This window comes from Cyprinus carpio, unplaced genomic scaffold, assembly GCF_018340385.1.
Source record: "Cyprinus carpio isolate SPL01 unplaced genomic scaffold, ASM1834038v1 S000000029, whole genome shotgun sequence".
Lineage (NCBI taxonomy): Eukaryota > Metazoa > Chordata > Actinopteri > Cypriniformes > Cyprinidae > Cyprinus > Cyprinus carpio.
The window spans coordinates 125,908-141,013 of NW_024872782.1; the positions used below are offsets into that span (position 1 = coordinate 125,908).

General features: G+C 38.9%; 1 protein-coding gene and 2 pseudogenes across 1 annotated transcript; all 3 read left to right on the forward strand.

Moving 5' to 3' along the window:
- Nucleotides 1-4,158: 4,158 nt before the first annotated feature.
- On the forward strand, nt 4,159-12,371 carry LOC109084889. Its single transcript, XM_042753803.1, has 6 exons — nt 4,159-4,597; nt 7,675-7,886; nt 8,653-9,638; nt 9,740-9,809; nt 10,585-10,753; nt 11,926-12,371. Exons 2-6 carry the CDS (start codon nt 7,679-7,681, stop codon nt 12,077-12,079), a joined length of 1,587 nt encoding a protein of 528 aa, XP_042609737.1. The 5' UTR covers nt 4,159-4,597; nt 7,675-7,678; the 3' UTR covers nt 12,080-12,371.
- A 755-nt stretch (nt 12,372-13,126) lies between these two features.
- Nucleotides 13,127-13,851, forward strand: LOC122142624 (annotated as a pseudogene).
- Nucleotides 13,852-14,046: 195 nt separating this feature from the next.
- LOC122142625 lies at nt 14,047-14,718 on the forward strand (annotated as a pseudogene).
- Nucleotides 14,719-15,106: the final 388 nt, after the last annotated feature.

The following is a 15,106-nucleotide window of genomic DNA, read 5'->3' on the forward strand; positions in this document are numbered from 1 at the left end:
AATAGCTTTGCAGGCATAATCACCATTAACAAATAGAACAACCTCAGGGCTATAAAAGCAAAGACATAAGAAATTTAACTAAAAATTATAAACCATGGACACAAATAAGGACTGCTCAAAGAGGTGATTAACATAATCAGTTCCTAAGGTTACAATGAAGATTTAACTTAATTAAATGTGACACTAATAATTAGAATGTAAGAAGAGGTTGAGTGTATGATGTTAGGAGGGTATTTCCTAGCACTTTTGACCAATACTATTTATGAAATAAGAGTCAGTTTCATATGGTAATAAGCATGGTACATTTGCACAATAATTCCTTCAAAAACTAAAACTTTATGTTGGAAAATGGGATATGAGTGCAACAATACACTCTATAAAAGTGAGTTTGCGTTTTCTCGAAACTGTAAAGTAAAATGACATGAAAATTAATACAGTAATAGTCAGGGTCACTGTGAACAGGAATCAATGAAAGAATGAGCAAACCTATAAAGGAAAGAATTTTATGAGTGTTTGAAAATGGGACGTGATGTAATAGTGCAAAGGTGCACATAGATACTTGGGGTGCCTTTTCCATTCCTTTTCTCCCCCCCTTTACAGAAAAAATATTTGAAAATTACCAAAGTAATAGTCAGGATCACCGTGAACAGTAATCAATTGAAAGAACGAGCAAAGTTACAAAGAAAATATTTTTATGGGTGTTTGAAAATGGTTAATGGTGCAACTGGTAGAATGCACTTCGTTTTTGAAGCAACCCAAGATGTACCCGGATGACCTACTACTTTTGCCCTATTCCGTAGCATGCCTACGATGGACACTTCAAAAGAAATTGTTTGTAAATAGGAGAAAGCACATAAATGCAAATGTCTTGCACCAAAATAATAAAAAACTCAAACCAAAATATACAGGCCCATGTTGTGTACTCTATCATGCACGCTCTGCATTTTTGTGATAAAGCAAGATGAATGCAAATGCACTGGGGTTGGGAAGAGTCAAGTCACCAATGCTGTGGGGATAACATGCTCCCAGGAACAACTGGAATCTTGGAACCTGAATGGAGAAAATTTACCCAGTCTAACAGACCCATTATTCCCATTTATGCTGCTAGGCTAACTACTAACATTTACTAACTGGCCCCTGAAACATGAAGATGTCATGCTCTAGCATATTTTCCTTTTGAGAGATTCAGATTCAGAAAAAAAAATCTTTATTTGGAATTGTCATTTATTGGTTTGAAGTGGAAAAATGTAGAAACACTATCTAATTTAAGGGGCTAAACCATAGAATAAAGAAAGTAAAGATTAAACTTTGCTCAAAGGATAGACACGCATATGCTTTAAACACACTTAAATCCCAGACACAAAGATCTAAATAAAATGAATTCATTGCCAGTAAAAGGGCATTAAGAACTATATTTGTCTGCCGAGGTTTTGTAACTGGAAGAAGAACAGAGAAAACTGTTTAATCCTTCAGTAGAAATTGATAGGTGCAGAATGGAAATAAGTCTCTTATTAAAAAAGACATCCAGTTTCGATAGGGAGGGGGTAAAAATAAATATCAGTGAATGTGTACCATGGTTTTTGCCCTACTGTATTTATTTAAGGGGCTGTAAAAATGATTTCCTTAAAACGCTTCTTTCCTGAATCGCTCACAGTGAGATCTCCCAACCGCAGTAGTGGTGCACTGACTGTCAATCTGTGGCCACATAATGGGCCAGTTCATCTTTCTTGGAAGTTAAAGCCAACCACATGAAGAACTTTGGGGAGACTGAAAGTTCTGTAGGAGAAGGCCTATGATGTCCGGAAGAGAACCTGGGTATCTCCAGACATAGAAATGAACACAAATGACCTGGAAACAATCAAAGGACAAACTCAACCGTTATGCAAAGAAAACATATATTTTATATAAACAATCAGTATATAAAATTATTTAATGTATATAGAAAATATACTGAATATTATATTGTGTTAAAGGGTTAGTTCACCCAAAAATGAAAATTAGCCCATAAATGACTCACCCTCAAGTCATCCTAGGTGTTTCTTATTTTAGACGACTCCAGTCTGAGTTATATTAAAAATTGTCTTTGATCTTTCAAGCTGTTTAATGGCACTCAGCGGGTGTTGCAGTGCATCAGTCCAAAAGAAGTTAAATAAAAAGCGTCCATCCTTAATAAAAAAGTGTCTCACACAGCTCCGGAGGGTGAACAAAGTCCTCCTGTAGCAAATCGATGTGTTTTTGTAAGAAAACTAACCATATTTAAAACATAATAATCACTTTAATCTAGCTTGCGCTCACTGTTGTACACAGAAGCAGTTCTGGGCTGATGACATATGAGGTCAGATTTGCACATGCGACAAAACGAGGATTTGTAAAGAAGTATGTCGGAGGATTTCGATATAAGCCAAGAGGAGACTGGTTTTGCTTTGCTAAAGTAAGGAAACTTTGCTTCCTTTACTCCTCATAACAAACGTTGTTTTTCAAGAGACTCACCAGCACATGCACAACAGTTGGCGTAATCTACATTAAAATGATTGTTACGTTTTGAATATGGATATTTTTTCTTACAAAAACCCATCGATCTGCTACAGGAGGCCTTTGTTCATCCCCCGGAGCTGTCTGAGACACCTCACATAAGTCCCTGTTTTGTCCAGATGTTGCAGGATGTAGCGCAATCACATGTTGATTGCATCATCCACAGACCTGTTTGCTCGGTAAGCAAACTGCAGGGGGTCCAGTAAGGGTCCAGAACCAGTTTTTCAAATGACTTCATGACGACAGATGTTAGAGCCACAGGTCTGTAGTCATTAAGTCCTGTAATCCTGGGTTTCTTTGGAACGGGGATGATGGTGGAGCGTTTGAAACAGGAAGGCACTTCACACAACTCCAGAGATCTGTTGAAGATCTATGAAAAGATGGGGGCCAGATGGTCAGCACAGGTTTTCAAACAGGCTGGTGTAACGCCATCTGGGCCTGGTGCTTTTCTTCTTTTGTTCTTCCTGAAGACCTAGCGCACATCATCTTCACAGATTTGAAGAGCAGGATGTGTGGAGAGGGGGATTGCAGGAGGTGTTAATGGTTGTGTAGAAAGATGGTCAGAATGGGTGTTGGGGGTTTCAAATCTACAATAAAACTCATTCAGGTCATTAGCAAGTCGTTGATTAGCCTCAGTGCAGGGGGATGGTGTCTTGTAGTTAGTGATGGCTCTCAGTCCTCTCCACACCTAAGTTGAGTCGTTGGAAGTAAACTGGTCTTCCAACTTTTTAGCGTAGGTCTTTTTAGCTGCTCTAATCTCTTTGTTCAGTGTGTTCCTGGCCTGATTGTACAAGACTCTGTCCCCATTTCTGTAGGCATCCTATTTGGCCTGACGAAGATGTCTGAGTTTTGCTGTAAACCATGGCTTACCATTGTTGAATGTTAAATAAGTCCTGGTAGGAATGCATATATCCTCATAAAAACTAATATAGGATGTCACAGTCTCTGTGAGTTTGTCCAGATCAGTGGTAGCAGCTTCAAAAACACTCCAATCAGTGAGGTCAAAACAAGCTTGTAAATCCTGCTCTGTTTCACTGGTCCATCTCTTCACAGTCCTTACTACAGGTTTAGCAGATTTAAGTTTCTGCTTGTAGGTCGGTATAAGATGAACCAGACAGTGATCAGACAGCCCCAAAGCTAACAGTGATCCAATATGTTACTGTCTCTGGTGGGAATGCTGGAGGTAACATGCTGTCTGTATTTTGGCAGTTCACGGGAGAGATTGGCTTTATTAAAGTCCCCAAGAATGATTAGCCAGGCTTACGTGCGCTTGTGGAGGAATGTAGACATTCACCAGAATGAACGAGTGAAACTCCCGCGGCGAATAGAACGGCTTGCAGTTGACAAAGAGCACTTCTAGATCTGAGCAGCACATCTTCTTTAACACAGTTACATCTGTACACCACGTTCATTGATGTAAAAGCATGTCTCGCCGCCGTGCGAGTTCCCTGTTGATTCTGCGTCGCAATCTGCTCTAAGCAGCTGAAAGTCCGGCAGGTGGAGTGCGCTGTCCGGTATGGCGTCATTCTAGCACACAATGGCATATTTTACTGTGCACTGTAACCCTTTACTGTAAATTTACAGCGAATTTCTTACAGAATTGTACTGTATTTCCATAATACAGTATTAGGCTGTATCTTTTACAGAACAGCTGTAAATATACAGCACATTTCTGTTTTCATCCCCATAAATTCGTAATACAGTATCATACTGTAAATGCATTGCATTGTGGGATTGATTTTATTCGCGCTCAAATTCAGATGAGACGTGACGCCAACTGACAGTTCAGGCAAACTCGATGTGCCAGAGGGTCTAAAGATTATTTAATCCTTTGATTTATATAAAGAGTTTTTGTGAATTTGTAATAAATCTTTAAGCTTTTTGGTTCGTGTGAGCTTCGTTTCGTGTAAGCTTTTGTGTGCGTCTTTCAAATATGAGTTGCCTGTGACGCAGCAGAAACGGTTAACGTCACATGAACTTCATGAAGACGGGAGGAAGAATTGGTTATGCGTCTGTGAGCAAAAGTGGATTTTAGAGCTTGAGAAGTGTTCAACTGACTGATACGGTAAGCCAATCTATTTTTATTTATTTATTGCGTTCGGATTTCTACATTGTTTACACGAATAGTTTGATTTTGCGAACATGGTTTTCTACCGCAAAAAAAAAAAAACTCCACCTCTTAACCGAGAAACTTAACTTCGAAATTTCACACAGGCAGCATACCATTTCATTTGCATGACCTGCTTATATATATAAAATAAAAATCGCGAAAATAAAAATCACTTGTTCCACCTCTTTAACCAAGTAACATATTTCACATAGACAACATTTACCATGTCATTTGGATGATCTGCTTTTTATTAGTTGTTTTTTTTTTTTTTTTTTGTTCTAGTTTTATAATCTGATGTCAATCCAGTGCTAAAGTAAGTGCTTTAGTAGTGTCTAGTCCACGTGCAAAAATGCCATGGTGTCAGTTCTGCGATTGTTCTTTTGAATCGTTGTCAGCATTTTGCCAGCACATGAAAATCCATAGTCATGTTCCAAATTCCGTTTTCGAATGTGGTATTCCTGATTGCTCCAGAACATTTAAAAAGTTCACTGCTTTCAAGGCTCACATATTCAGGGATCACAAAGACAGGCCCTCAAAGACATCTGTTGAGCAGTTAGGAATTGATGCTTTAGTGTGTGATATTGGTACATGTCAAGAAAAGTGCAGTGATTTGAAAAACTTCGTTTTACACTTGAAAAATCATATCAAAGAAGGCACCAGAGTGCCATGTCCATTTACGTGCAATAAACAATTTTCTTTTGCATCTACGTTGACTTCACATTTATCCAGAAAACATCGAAACTCTTCAGCAGAAAGGTTGCGTCATAGTGTACTGTAGTCAAATGTTTCAGTACAGATGCCGCATGGTGAGGCATCTAACATGGCTGAACACTCACATCCACAGTCTGAATTCTTTGATTGTGGTGATGGCATAGAGCAGTTGGAGAATGCACTTTTGCCAGATAATGCAGATGAATCTCTTTTTTTGAAAAATATGGCTCTGTTTTATCTCAAGTTACAGGCAAAGCATATTCTCCCATCATCTGTGATTCAGTCGGTAATTGAGGGGATGCAAGACATCCATGATATTAGCCAGTCTCATTTGCTACTCAAGCTAGGGGAAAAATTGATTGCGCTTGGTATTTCTGAAAATGATATAAAGAGAGTTTTTGATGTCTTACAAACTGATGATCTTTTTCGGAGGTCTAATATTAATACACTTAGCACTGATAAGAGAAGAAAGTCTTTTTATAAAGACAATTTTAAGTTTGTGGATCCTGTCCCAGTCTGTCTTGGTCAAAATTAATCTGGCAAGGAAAGCTTTGCTCAATACATTCCTATTAAGAAAAGCTTAGAAGCACTGTTCTGCTGTAAATCAGTGATAGAACAACATAATAATTCACGATCTGAAGTCAGAGCAAAAGATATCCTCTCTGATATATGGGATGGCAACAATATTGATGAAAATATGCTGTTCAAAACTGATAAAGATTCATTAGCTTTAATCTTGTATGAAGATGCTTTTGAAGTTGCCAATCCACTTGGTTCTGGAAGGAAAAAGCACAAAATTCTTGCCGTTTACATGACACTTGCAAACCTGCTGCCTCACTGTAGATCAGGCATTGACCCTATGCAGCTAGTTCTGCTGTGTAGGGAACAAGATTTTAGATTTTTTGGACAAGATTTGGTCTTTGCCATTCTGTTAAAAGACCTTAAAGACCTTGAGGAAAATGGTGTTGAGTTAGCGGATGGAAAGGTGCACAAAGGTACATTGTGTGCCATAGCTGGCGATAACCTTGGATCGCATTACATTGGTGGCTTTGTTGAGAATTCCAGTAAAAGTAAAAACTTTTGCAGATACTGTGAAATTGACCGCCAGACATTTAACTCAGCTCCCCTAACAAAGGCATTAACAAGAACTGTGGAGTCGTATGAGCAAAATCTTAAGGATTTGGATGCTGATCAAACTGAAATTGCAATTGGTGTCAAATGTAATTCTCCCTTTAATGACCAGAAATATTTTCACGTTTGCCAGCCAGGATTACCTCCCTGTCTTGGACACGATCTTTTTGAAGGTGTTGTGTCATTTGACCTTGCTTTGTGTATCGATCATCTTGTGAATCAGGAGAAACAGTTCACATACACTGAACTAAATCGTCGTATTAACCAGTTAAAGTATCTTGGGAATGATGCACGTGATAAACCAGTTGAGGTGACTCCTGGTACTGGGAAATTAAGCGGACATGCAGTTCAGAATTGGTGCCTTCTCCGGCTTTTACCTCTTTTGGTTGGGGAAAAGATTGTCAGTCCAACTGAAAATGAGGTATGGCAGTTAGTACTTCAACTCAGACAGATAGCAGAGCTCATCTGTGCTCCTTCCATTAATATTGGTCAGATTGCATATTTATCAGTGCTAATAGAGGAGTATATTGAGACTCGAAAGGTGGTTTTTCCAAATCATCCCCTTAAGCCAAAGCACCACTACCTGTGTCATTATCCTGAGCTCACTGGTCGTTTTGGTCCACTTATTCGCCTGTGGACGCTACGCTTTGAAAGTAAGCACTCATACTTTAAACAGTGTGCGAGAAAATTGCACAATTTCAAGAACCTGAGTGCTACATTGGCAGAAAGACATCAACTTCTGCAGGCTTACCTAAATGCTGGAAGCCCTTTCCCTGAAAATGTTGTGGCAGAGAGGGGAATAGAGTTTCATGTTAATGACTACAATGATGACATTCGAGGATCTGTTGCTTGTCTTAACTTTCAGCCAGTGAATACAGTAGCACGTAATGAAGTGACTGTAAAGAGAACACTTTATAAAAAAACATGCATGTTGTTTTGCAGAAGAATGATGAGGGAATTGTATTTGGGAACATTCAGTTAATTACTGTACATGACAATTGCAATGTGTATTTTGTCACAAAGAAAAGTCAGTCTTTTTGTCTTCTAGACCAGGGAGTTCATTGCTTGACACCACAAGATCAAGGCTACCTATGCATAAATCAAGACAGCCTACTGGATTACTATCCTCTGCCTGAATATTCATTGTGTGGCTTGTCAGTAATTGTTCTCCATTTCCTTCCCAATTTTAGAATAATGTCTGGAATGAAAGAAGTCTTGAAAGATGCTGTATTGTTGGTGTTGCCAAGCCTATCTCCAGATGTAACCAACCAGCTTGTTGAGAAGCTCATGGACCAAGGTGTCGAAGGCTTGGATGACTTGGTTTATGTAAAAGAAGATGACATTTTGGAGTTTATACGACCTATCCAATGCAGAAAACTTCTTAGTTCCTGGAAAAATCAAGGTAAAGATAATGTTGATGTAAAAAAACACCCCACAAATATAGTATATGAAAATTTAAAGGATTTATTCACCAAAAAATGGAAACCTTGTCATTAATTACTCACCCTCAAGTCATTCCAAACAAGCAAGACAATCTTTCATCTTCAGTACACAAATGAAGATATTTTTGATGAAATTGAAGAACTTTTGTCACTCCATAGACATTAAATTAATGGATGTTACACCAGTGGTGTAACCTCTATTTTATGAAGCAACATGAGTGTGTTGTTTGCACCCCAAAAATCTTTATTTTCTACAATATTAATCTCCAAGGCATGTTCACTAAAGCCCCATAATGCATGCCATGCTGTGTTGACATGAGAGCAGACATTGTTGTGTAAACACACATTGGAGATTACTATTTTGTAAATAAAGTGGCACATTATGTTTTTAGTTTTTTGGGGTAAACAAAGCACTTCTAACATTAAAGTTAAACCACTGGAGTCATATGGATTGCTATACTGACAGTGGAAGTTGTGTCACTTAGTTGCGTATACTGTCTTTAGAGGGACAGAAGTCTCTTGGATTTTATCAAAAATATCTTCATTTATGTACCAAAGTGAACAAAAGTCTTACTGGTTTGGAATGACGTGAGGGTGAGAAATTAATGACAGAATGTTTACATTTTTGTGTGAACTATCCCTTTTATCTGTTAAAATGCATTCTAGTACTGTTTATGATGTAATTTGAGGCAATAACTGATTATTTATATATATATATACACACAGAACATCAAAACTGCACAGTCGTACTGCCACCTGCTGAGGTTCTCCCCTCGGTTCCCCCCGAAACAAACACTACTCTTGGTTCACCTCCATCAAGCTCCTCAAGGCCAACATCAAGCAGTTTAGCATCAGCCAGTGCCACACATTCATGGACTAAAAATTTCCAAGTTCCCTGGAACTTAATGCCAGACGGTATAAAGAGTGCTGTTGAGAATGGACAGAGACCTTCTCCTTCTGACCGAAGACAAATGATTAGAATCCTTGCTGACGAAATGAGAAAACATGACACAAACCCCACCAGATCACAGTGTCTTACTGTTAGTCGCAAAATAGTGAGCCAGTATCCAAAGTCTTTTGCTGACATGTTGGGTGACAAGCAGGTTGGGGGTGGATATGAATCTGTTCTTTCACAGCTGAAAGTACGCATAGAGTACCTGAATCGAACAAATACACTAAGTCATCATAGGATCCAAAGAAGTGACACCGGAACTACTAGAAAACAAAGTTCCACTGACTCGTATGGTTGTACAAGATGGCAGCCTGCTCTTCCACCTGGTGAAAGTTATGACAGTCTTGAAGTGAAACGTCAGAAGATGGAGGAGATGCATCTTCATGAAGGAATCTCTGGAGCAGAGAGAGGAGACGTTTGCAAGCTCATGGAGGGAACCTACTGGCTTCAGCGTCACATGATCAATGCAACCCCATCCCCAACAATTGCAGATATCAAAACTAAATGGCCATATCTCTTCACACAGAGGCATATATATGGACATTTTGAACAGCTTACTGACAAAAAAGTGCTCAGATGTTTGGAATTGTCTATTCAGGAGTGTGGACAAATCATAATTGAATTTTTCAAAAGCAAACCAACCAATGATGACATTCGAAGCATTCTCTCCAGAGGTGAAAATGATGTGGATGCCATGGTCATACAACTACTCCTTGCACACTTCAAAGAGAAATTAGATGGGGTTTTCCTTCAAGCAGATGTAAATAGAGATTATTCAACCAATCTAATTTATCTATAATCTCTTTTATGGTTTGGTTCTGTTGATCATGGTTGTGCTGTCTTTTTAAAAATTTGTTTCAGGAATTTGCGACTCCATCTGATGTCCAGCAATCTCTTCATTTGCCAGAGAGTCCATGCCTTATATTTCTTGGTATGTAAACATTAAAGTCGTTTTACCCTAAAATGAAAAGCAAGTTATCATTTACTTGCCCCACTGCAAAAAAAAATGTTTTACTTAACTACTATTTATTTGTTGTTTCCAGTCCAGTCCAGTCTTTTTTTTTTTTTTTTTTTTTTTTTTTTTTTTTTGAAGTTTTATTGTTTGGATGAGTATGAAAAAAAAAAATATTGTTTTCTTAAATGTTATTGCAAAAAAAAAAAATGTTTAAGTAAACCATTTTCAGAAAACAAGACAATAATTTTTATTTCTCTAGTAAATTATTCTTGATGTAAGAACTTTAGACAAAATAGTAACTAAGAAAAGCATTTTTTGCAGTGGGGTGTTGTTCCAATATCGTATGACTTTTTCAGGCAGAGAGTGGTGATGGTATGAGAAATATAAAACAGATTTTAATTGGCAACATATGTATGGAAGAATCAACTGTGTTCAGCAAAATTGTGTGGTTGTGAAGTCCAGCTAACTAACTCTAACACTACTTTCATTTAACCAGGGAAAACTATTCCTCTAAATGGGAATTGCACATATAAATTAAATTATAGTATTACTGTATTGATGAACCCTACCCAAAAACACTACTAAGGCAGAATGAAATGGTGTATCCTGTGAATGGTGTTTCAGAGTTCTTTTAACAGTTATGTAGAATTATGAATAGACAACTACATAGAACCAAAGTGGAACCCACAATAGTTATTTTAAATATTATTATTACTTTTTCATTCTGTTTTTTTTTTTTTTTTTTTTACAGGTCAATCTCTGAGCAACCAGCGCTGGATGTTGAGTTTGGAGGGTCAAGTTGTGTGTGAAGGAGCACAGCCCAACTTCATCACCGGACTGGCAGCGTTGTTTGCCTCCTTCTATAATTTCAACTTACAGTACCAGGAGGAGGCAGCATGCACCCTTGAGTTTGTTCAGAGGTAAGTCATTAGCATATTTGCCATTCATATGTTTTAGACTGAATTGTCACTAACCTTTGTCTTGACAGTATTCGTTAAGGACTTCATTTTTTTTTTTCATAAACGTTTTGTACAGCTGACTACTGGGAATAACAATATGGACCTGGTTTCACACACTGCAAAACATGCTTTTCTTACTTAGTGTTTTTGTCTTGTTTCCAGTCTCAAAAAAAAAAACCTCACTTAATTTGGATTAATTCCCTTGGAAAACAAGACATTATATGACTTATATCTTATCTAATTTTACGTATCTAGTAAATGCATCTTGATTTAAGATTTTTTAGATATTTGGACTGGAAACCAGACAAAAAGAAAAGTATGTTTTGCAGTGCAGACAGGGCTTAGCTTAAGCCAGGTCTAGGCCTTAGTAAAATAAGAGTATTTAAAGGGATGGTTCGCAGTAAAATCAACCAAGGGTCATTTTCACCATGACATTGAGCCAAACACCCCCCCAGAAGCCTTTTTTCCCTTGGTCGAACAATATTAAAGTTAGAGCTTATTTAGAGATATCAGCCGAATGGCTTAGTTCAGGCGCTAACTGATCCAAAAGTTGTGTCTCGTAAATTACCCCACTAATAATGATGACCAGAATGGTACCAAACTTCTACAGTAATATAAACAGGTTCTGTACTCATAAAACGAGGGATTGGAAGTTTTGTAAGTACATCAGGAGTTTATTATATAACAATTGCCTGACGGCGAATGCTACCGCTAACGCAGACGTGGAGGTCACTTCCGTGATTTGGTAAAAGCTTGTAAGGGCTTGCGCAATCAACCGGTGTTGCTGAAAAAGTTTTTTGGACAACTTAGTGTTTGGCTCAAGGTCATGGTGCAAAGGACCCTAGGTTGAAATTTAGTTAAATTATTGAAGTCACAAAGGTTTGGACTGGATTCGGCAATGTGTGCTCTACATAAACAGGGTTTATGGCTGCGTTTCAACTGATACTCTGATGGGCCCTGATTCAGTACCTAATGAGGGGATTATATTGTTAATAAACTGGGTGAATAGATGTTAAAACAGACCTCTCCTCTCTCTCTCTCTCTCTCTCTCTCTCTCTGTGTGTCTTTTTTTATCTCTATAAACAGTCTATAATATTTCATTGTGGGTTTTTTTCTTCTTTTCTGCCTTTTAGACGCTTTGTTGACATCAATCCTGAATGTGGATCGAAAGCAAAAAAAGGAAAAGTGACTTCAAAGAAAAGTGTGCAAAAAAACAACACCACTGTAAGCCCACCGGTTTCCTCACTTCTGCGAAAACTTGCAGACTTTGAATGGAACTTTGTTTAGATCCTGTCAGCAAGTACATTAAAAGTAAATATGATTACTGCCATCGTTAATTCCATTTATAAAATACAACTGCCATTTCAGCCAATTTGCTGTTCTATTTTTCTTTTTTGACTCTTTAAATTTCTGGAAAAAAATGTTAAATTTGTTAAAGGTTAACAAGATTACTATATTATAAAGTGTTAAGTGTTCAACTAACATTTTAAATGTTTAAAAAAAAACAGCTGGCATTTCAGCCAAATGTGTTCACATAAGGCAAGTGTCTGGTCGTTGCTTTTAAAATAAATGTTTTAAAACCCAGATAATGTTCTTGGTTTCTATTTTCTAGTTTAAAGTTCAAAGTATAATGTTTTCCCTTTAAAAATATGTTTTTTTTTTTTTTGCTGTAGACAACAGTATAATACCGTAAAATTATGTGGTATATAATGTGTTTTGTAATTACAGTGCAGTACTGTAAATGCTGTTTATGGTACTAATTTAGGAAAATACAGTATGTGGCTGGCAACCCAGCTGCCAGTATTTTACTGTAAATTTACAGTACAACGGTTTACAGAATTAGTACTGTAAATTCTGATTACAGTACTAGTTCTGTAAAAATACAGTATGTGGCTGGCAACCCAGGAGCCAGTATTTTACTGTTAATTTACAGTACAACGGTTTCTGTAATATTTTTATAGCATGCATGTTTATATAATGACGTTGCATTTTATTATTTGCATTTAGCATTGGGTTTTAAATGCTGAATTGGTATTGTTCAGAATTAAACATTGCATTTTTTCTCTTGTTCAGATGGACCAGCACACACACTCTCTACTCAACCCCCATACATCATCCTGAAACATGCATATGGGGAATTTGGCCATACACTTGGCCTTCGACACATTTTGCACCTTAATTGATCTGTTCGACAATTACAGGGATATATGTACAGGCCTGTGCATCTGTGAAGAAAGAGACCGGGGATTTTTACAGCAAAGCAGCTGTGAAAAACAGAGGATTAAACCATCTGTCTGAGTGGGGTAACGCCTTTACACATTCAACGCATATCATCTTCTGCTCACAGGAAATCTGTTAAAGAAAGTCATTCGCTCAACGATTTAGTTCCATATGAAGGACGGCACCATTTTACACCTGGGCAAAAATGTATATCAGAAATTCGAAAGGCGTGCGCATTTAACGGACTCCAGGGATTAAAGCGACTGAATGCCTCTGAAGCAATTAACAAAATCGAGGCATTCTAAACGGACGACACGTTTCCTCGGACCTTGAACGACTGGAGTAACTACAGATTGATTATAAATTATATTAGCCACATTCAACCGAAATGCCCTGAGCCGCGATTACGTCACTTTAGCGTTTGATCATCATCAATGACAATTTGCTATGCCGCTCTGCCATAAAAATCTCTTTTGGTATTTGGTTCCTTTAATGCATATCGATCCTGAGAGGCAATCAACTCAAAGTGCTTCCCTATATAGGCCTTCTGGAGCACGATGAGTCACATTGTGGATTAACAAGATTGAAGGAAACCCAGTGGAATTGTTCTTGCGAATTAATTGCGCTTAAAAGCCTGGCTTGAAAGCATATCTACCAAGGCTTGTAGTCGGAGAGGTGGTTTGCGAGAATCCCTTACGCTTTGAACGGAAGACGATCTCGCCGAAATTCTCAAGCAAGAACTGTTGTCCACGCAAAAGCCATCGCGCAATACGGAAATGCAAGCAGAACCGGCCACAGCACAGAGATCCTCGTACAACACCAAGTCCGCGGTGTTTTAAAGCGAGATTTGCGTCATCAACGGTCTCTGCGTTGCCACAAACAAGCAAAGACGCTTGTCTGGGAAAACTCCGTTGTCAAACCCCAATTCACGCTCGTCTTCAAGCAAAGCCGCAGAAATTTTTACCGGGACCCAATGTTGGCCTACCCAAACCAAAATCTCCGGGTTCCTCTAGAACTGTCCAAAATAATGCAACATGCAATGCTCCAAATATCAGACCCCGGGTTTATTGAACGTTTCAAACTGGCCAAGAGCGGAGGAAAAAATCGAAAGCATCCTAGATCTTGATTCCCAGCCGTACAATCCAAAAAACGATGTACCTAACCGGAAAACTAACATCTCTTCGGTGTGCAGTTCCGACTTCAATGGCGCAACAGGATTGGGATTTGCTCCACTTAGGCAACCAACGCCAGAGCGGTCAATTCATGGATATGACATTCGGCCAGCTTATACACTTAAGAAAGCTTTACTTAAACGGCAACTTAATCGAACGGGCTCACAGAGGAGGATCGTTTTACGGTCTACAAAGCTTTGCAGTTTCTGTATTTGGAGTATAATGTTATCGCGAGAGATCGCGGTTGGTGCATTCCAGCAGGCACCTAATCTTCAACTGCGTTGTTTCTTCATAACAACAACCTCCTCAAGACCCTCTACCACTGGGGCATCTTTGATGGATTGAGCCTGGCTCGATTGAATCTGCGCAGCAACCACTTACGCTAACATCTTCCGGTCGGCGGCGTCCTCGAAGACCTACGTCACTGGTGCAGATCGATCTCTTCGAGAGAACCCTTGGGAGTGCTCGTGGCCTCGCGGTGGAGATGAAAAAGACACCGGTTGGAGCAGCTCAGCACTGTTACCGCATGGGTGAACAGCGGTCATTTGCGAATCTCCGCTGAGTCTCTCGGGAGAGGATATGCGGTACGGTTCACTGCGTCTCATCTCTGACCGGAGAAGATCAAAGGCACAACTTCTTCCGTCGTTGCCTCCCTCTGGAGGCATCCTTTCCTGGTAGCACTATCACATTAGAAACAGCCTTGGATTATGATAGAACAGATCCTCCGCGGTCCCCCCCACTTTCTGTTCTTATAGCTTCGCTGTTCTGCTCCTTTTTAAATTTTATTATCCGTGTTCGTCGCCGCTGGTTTGTTTGCTGTCATAGTGAAGCGGGCGTAAAAAAGTCTGAACGCTTGGCTTCGGTAACCACCAATGCGAGCTCCTTCGATGCGATCTACACCGATAGAGCGAAGTCTAGAACG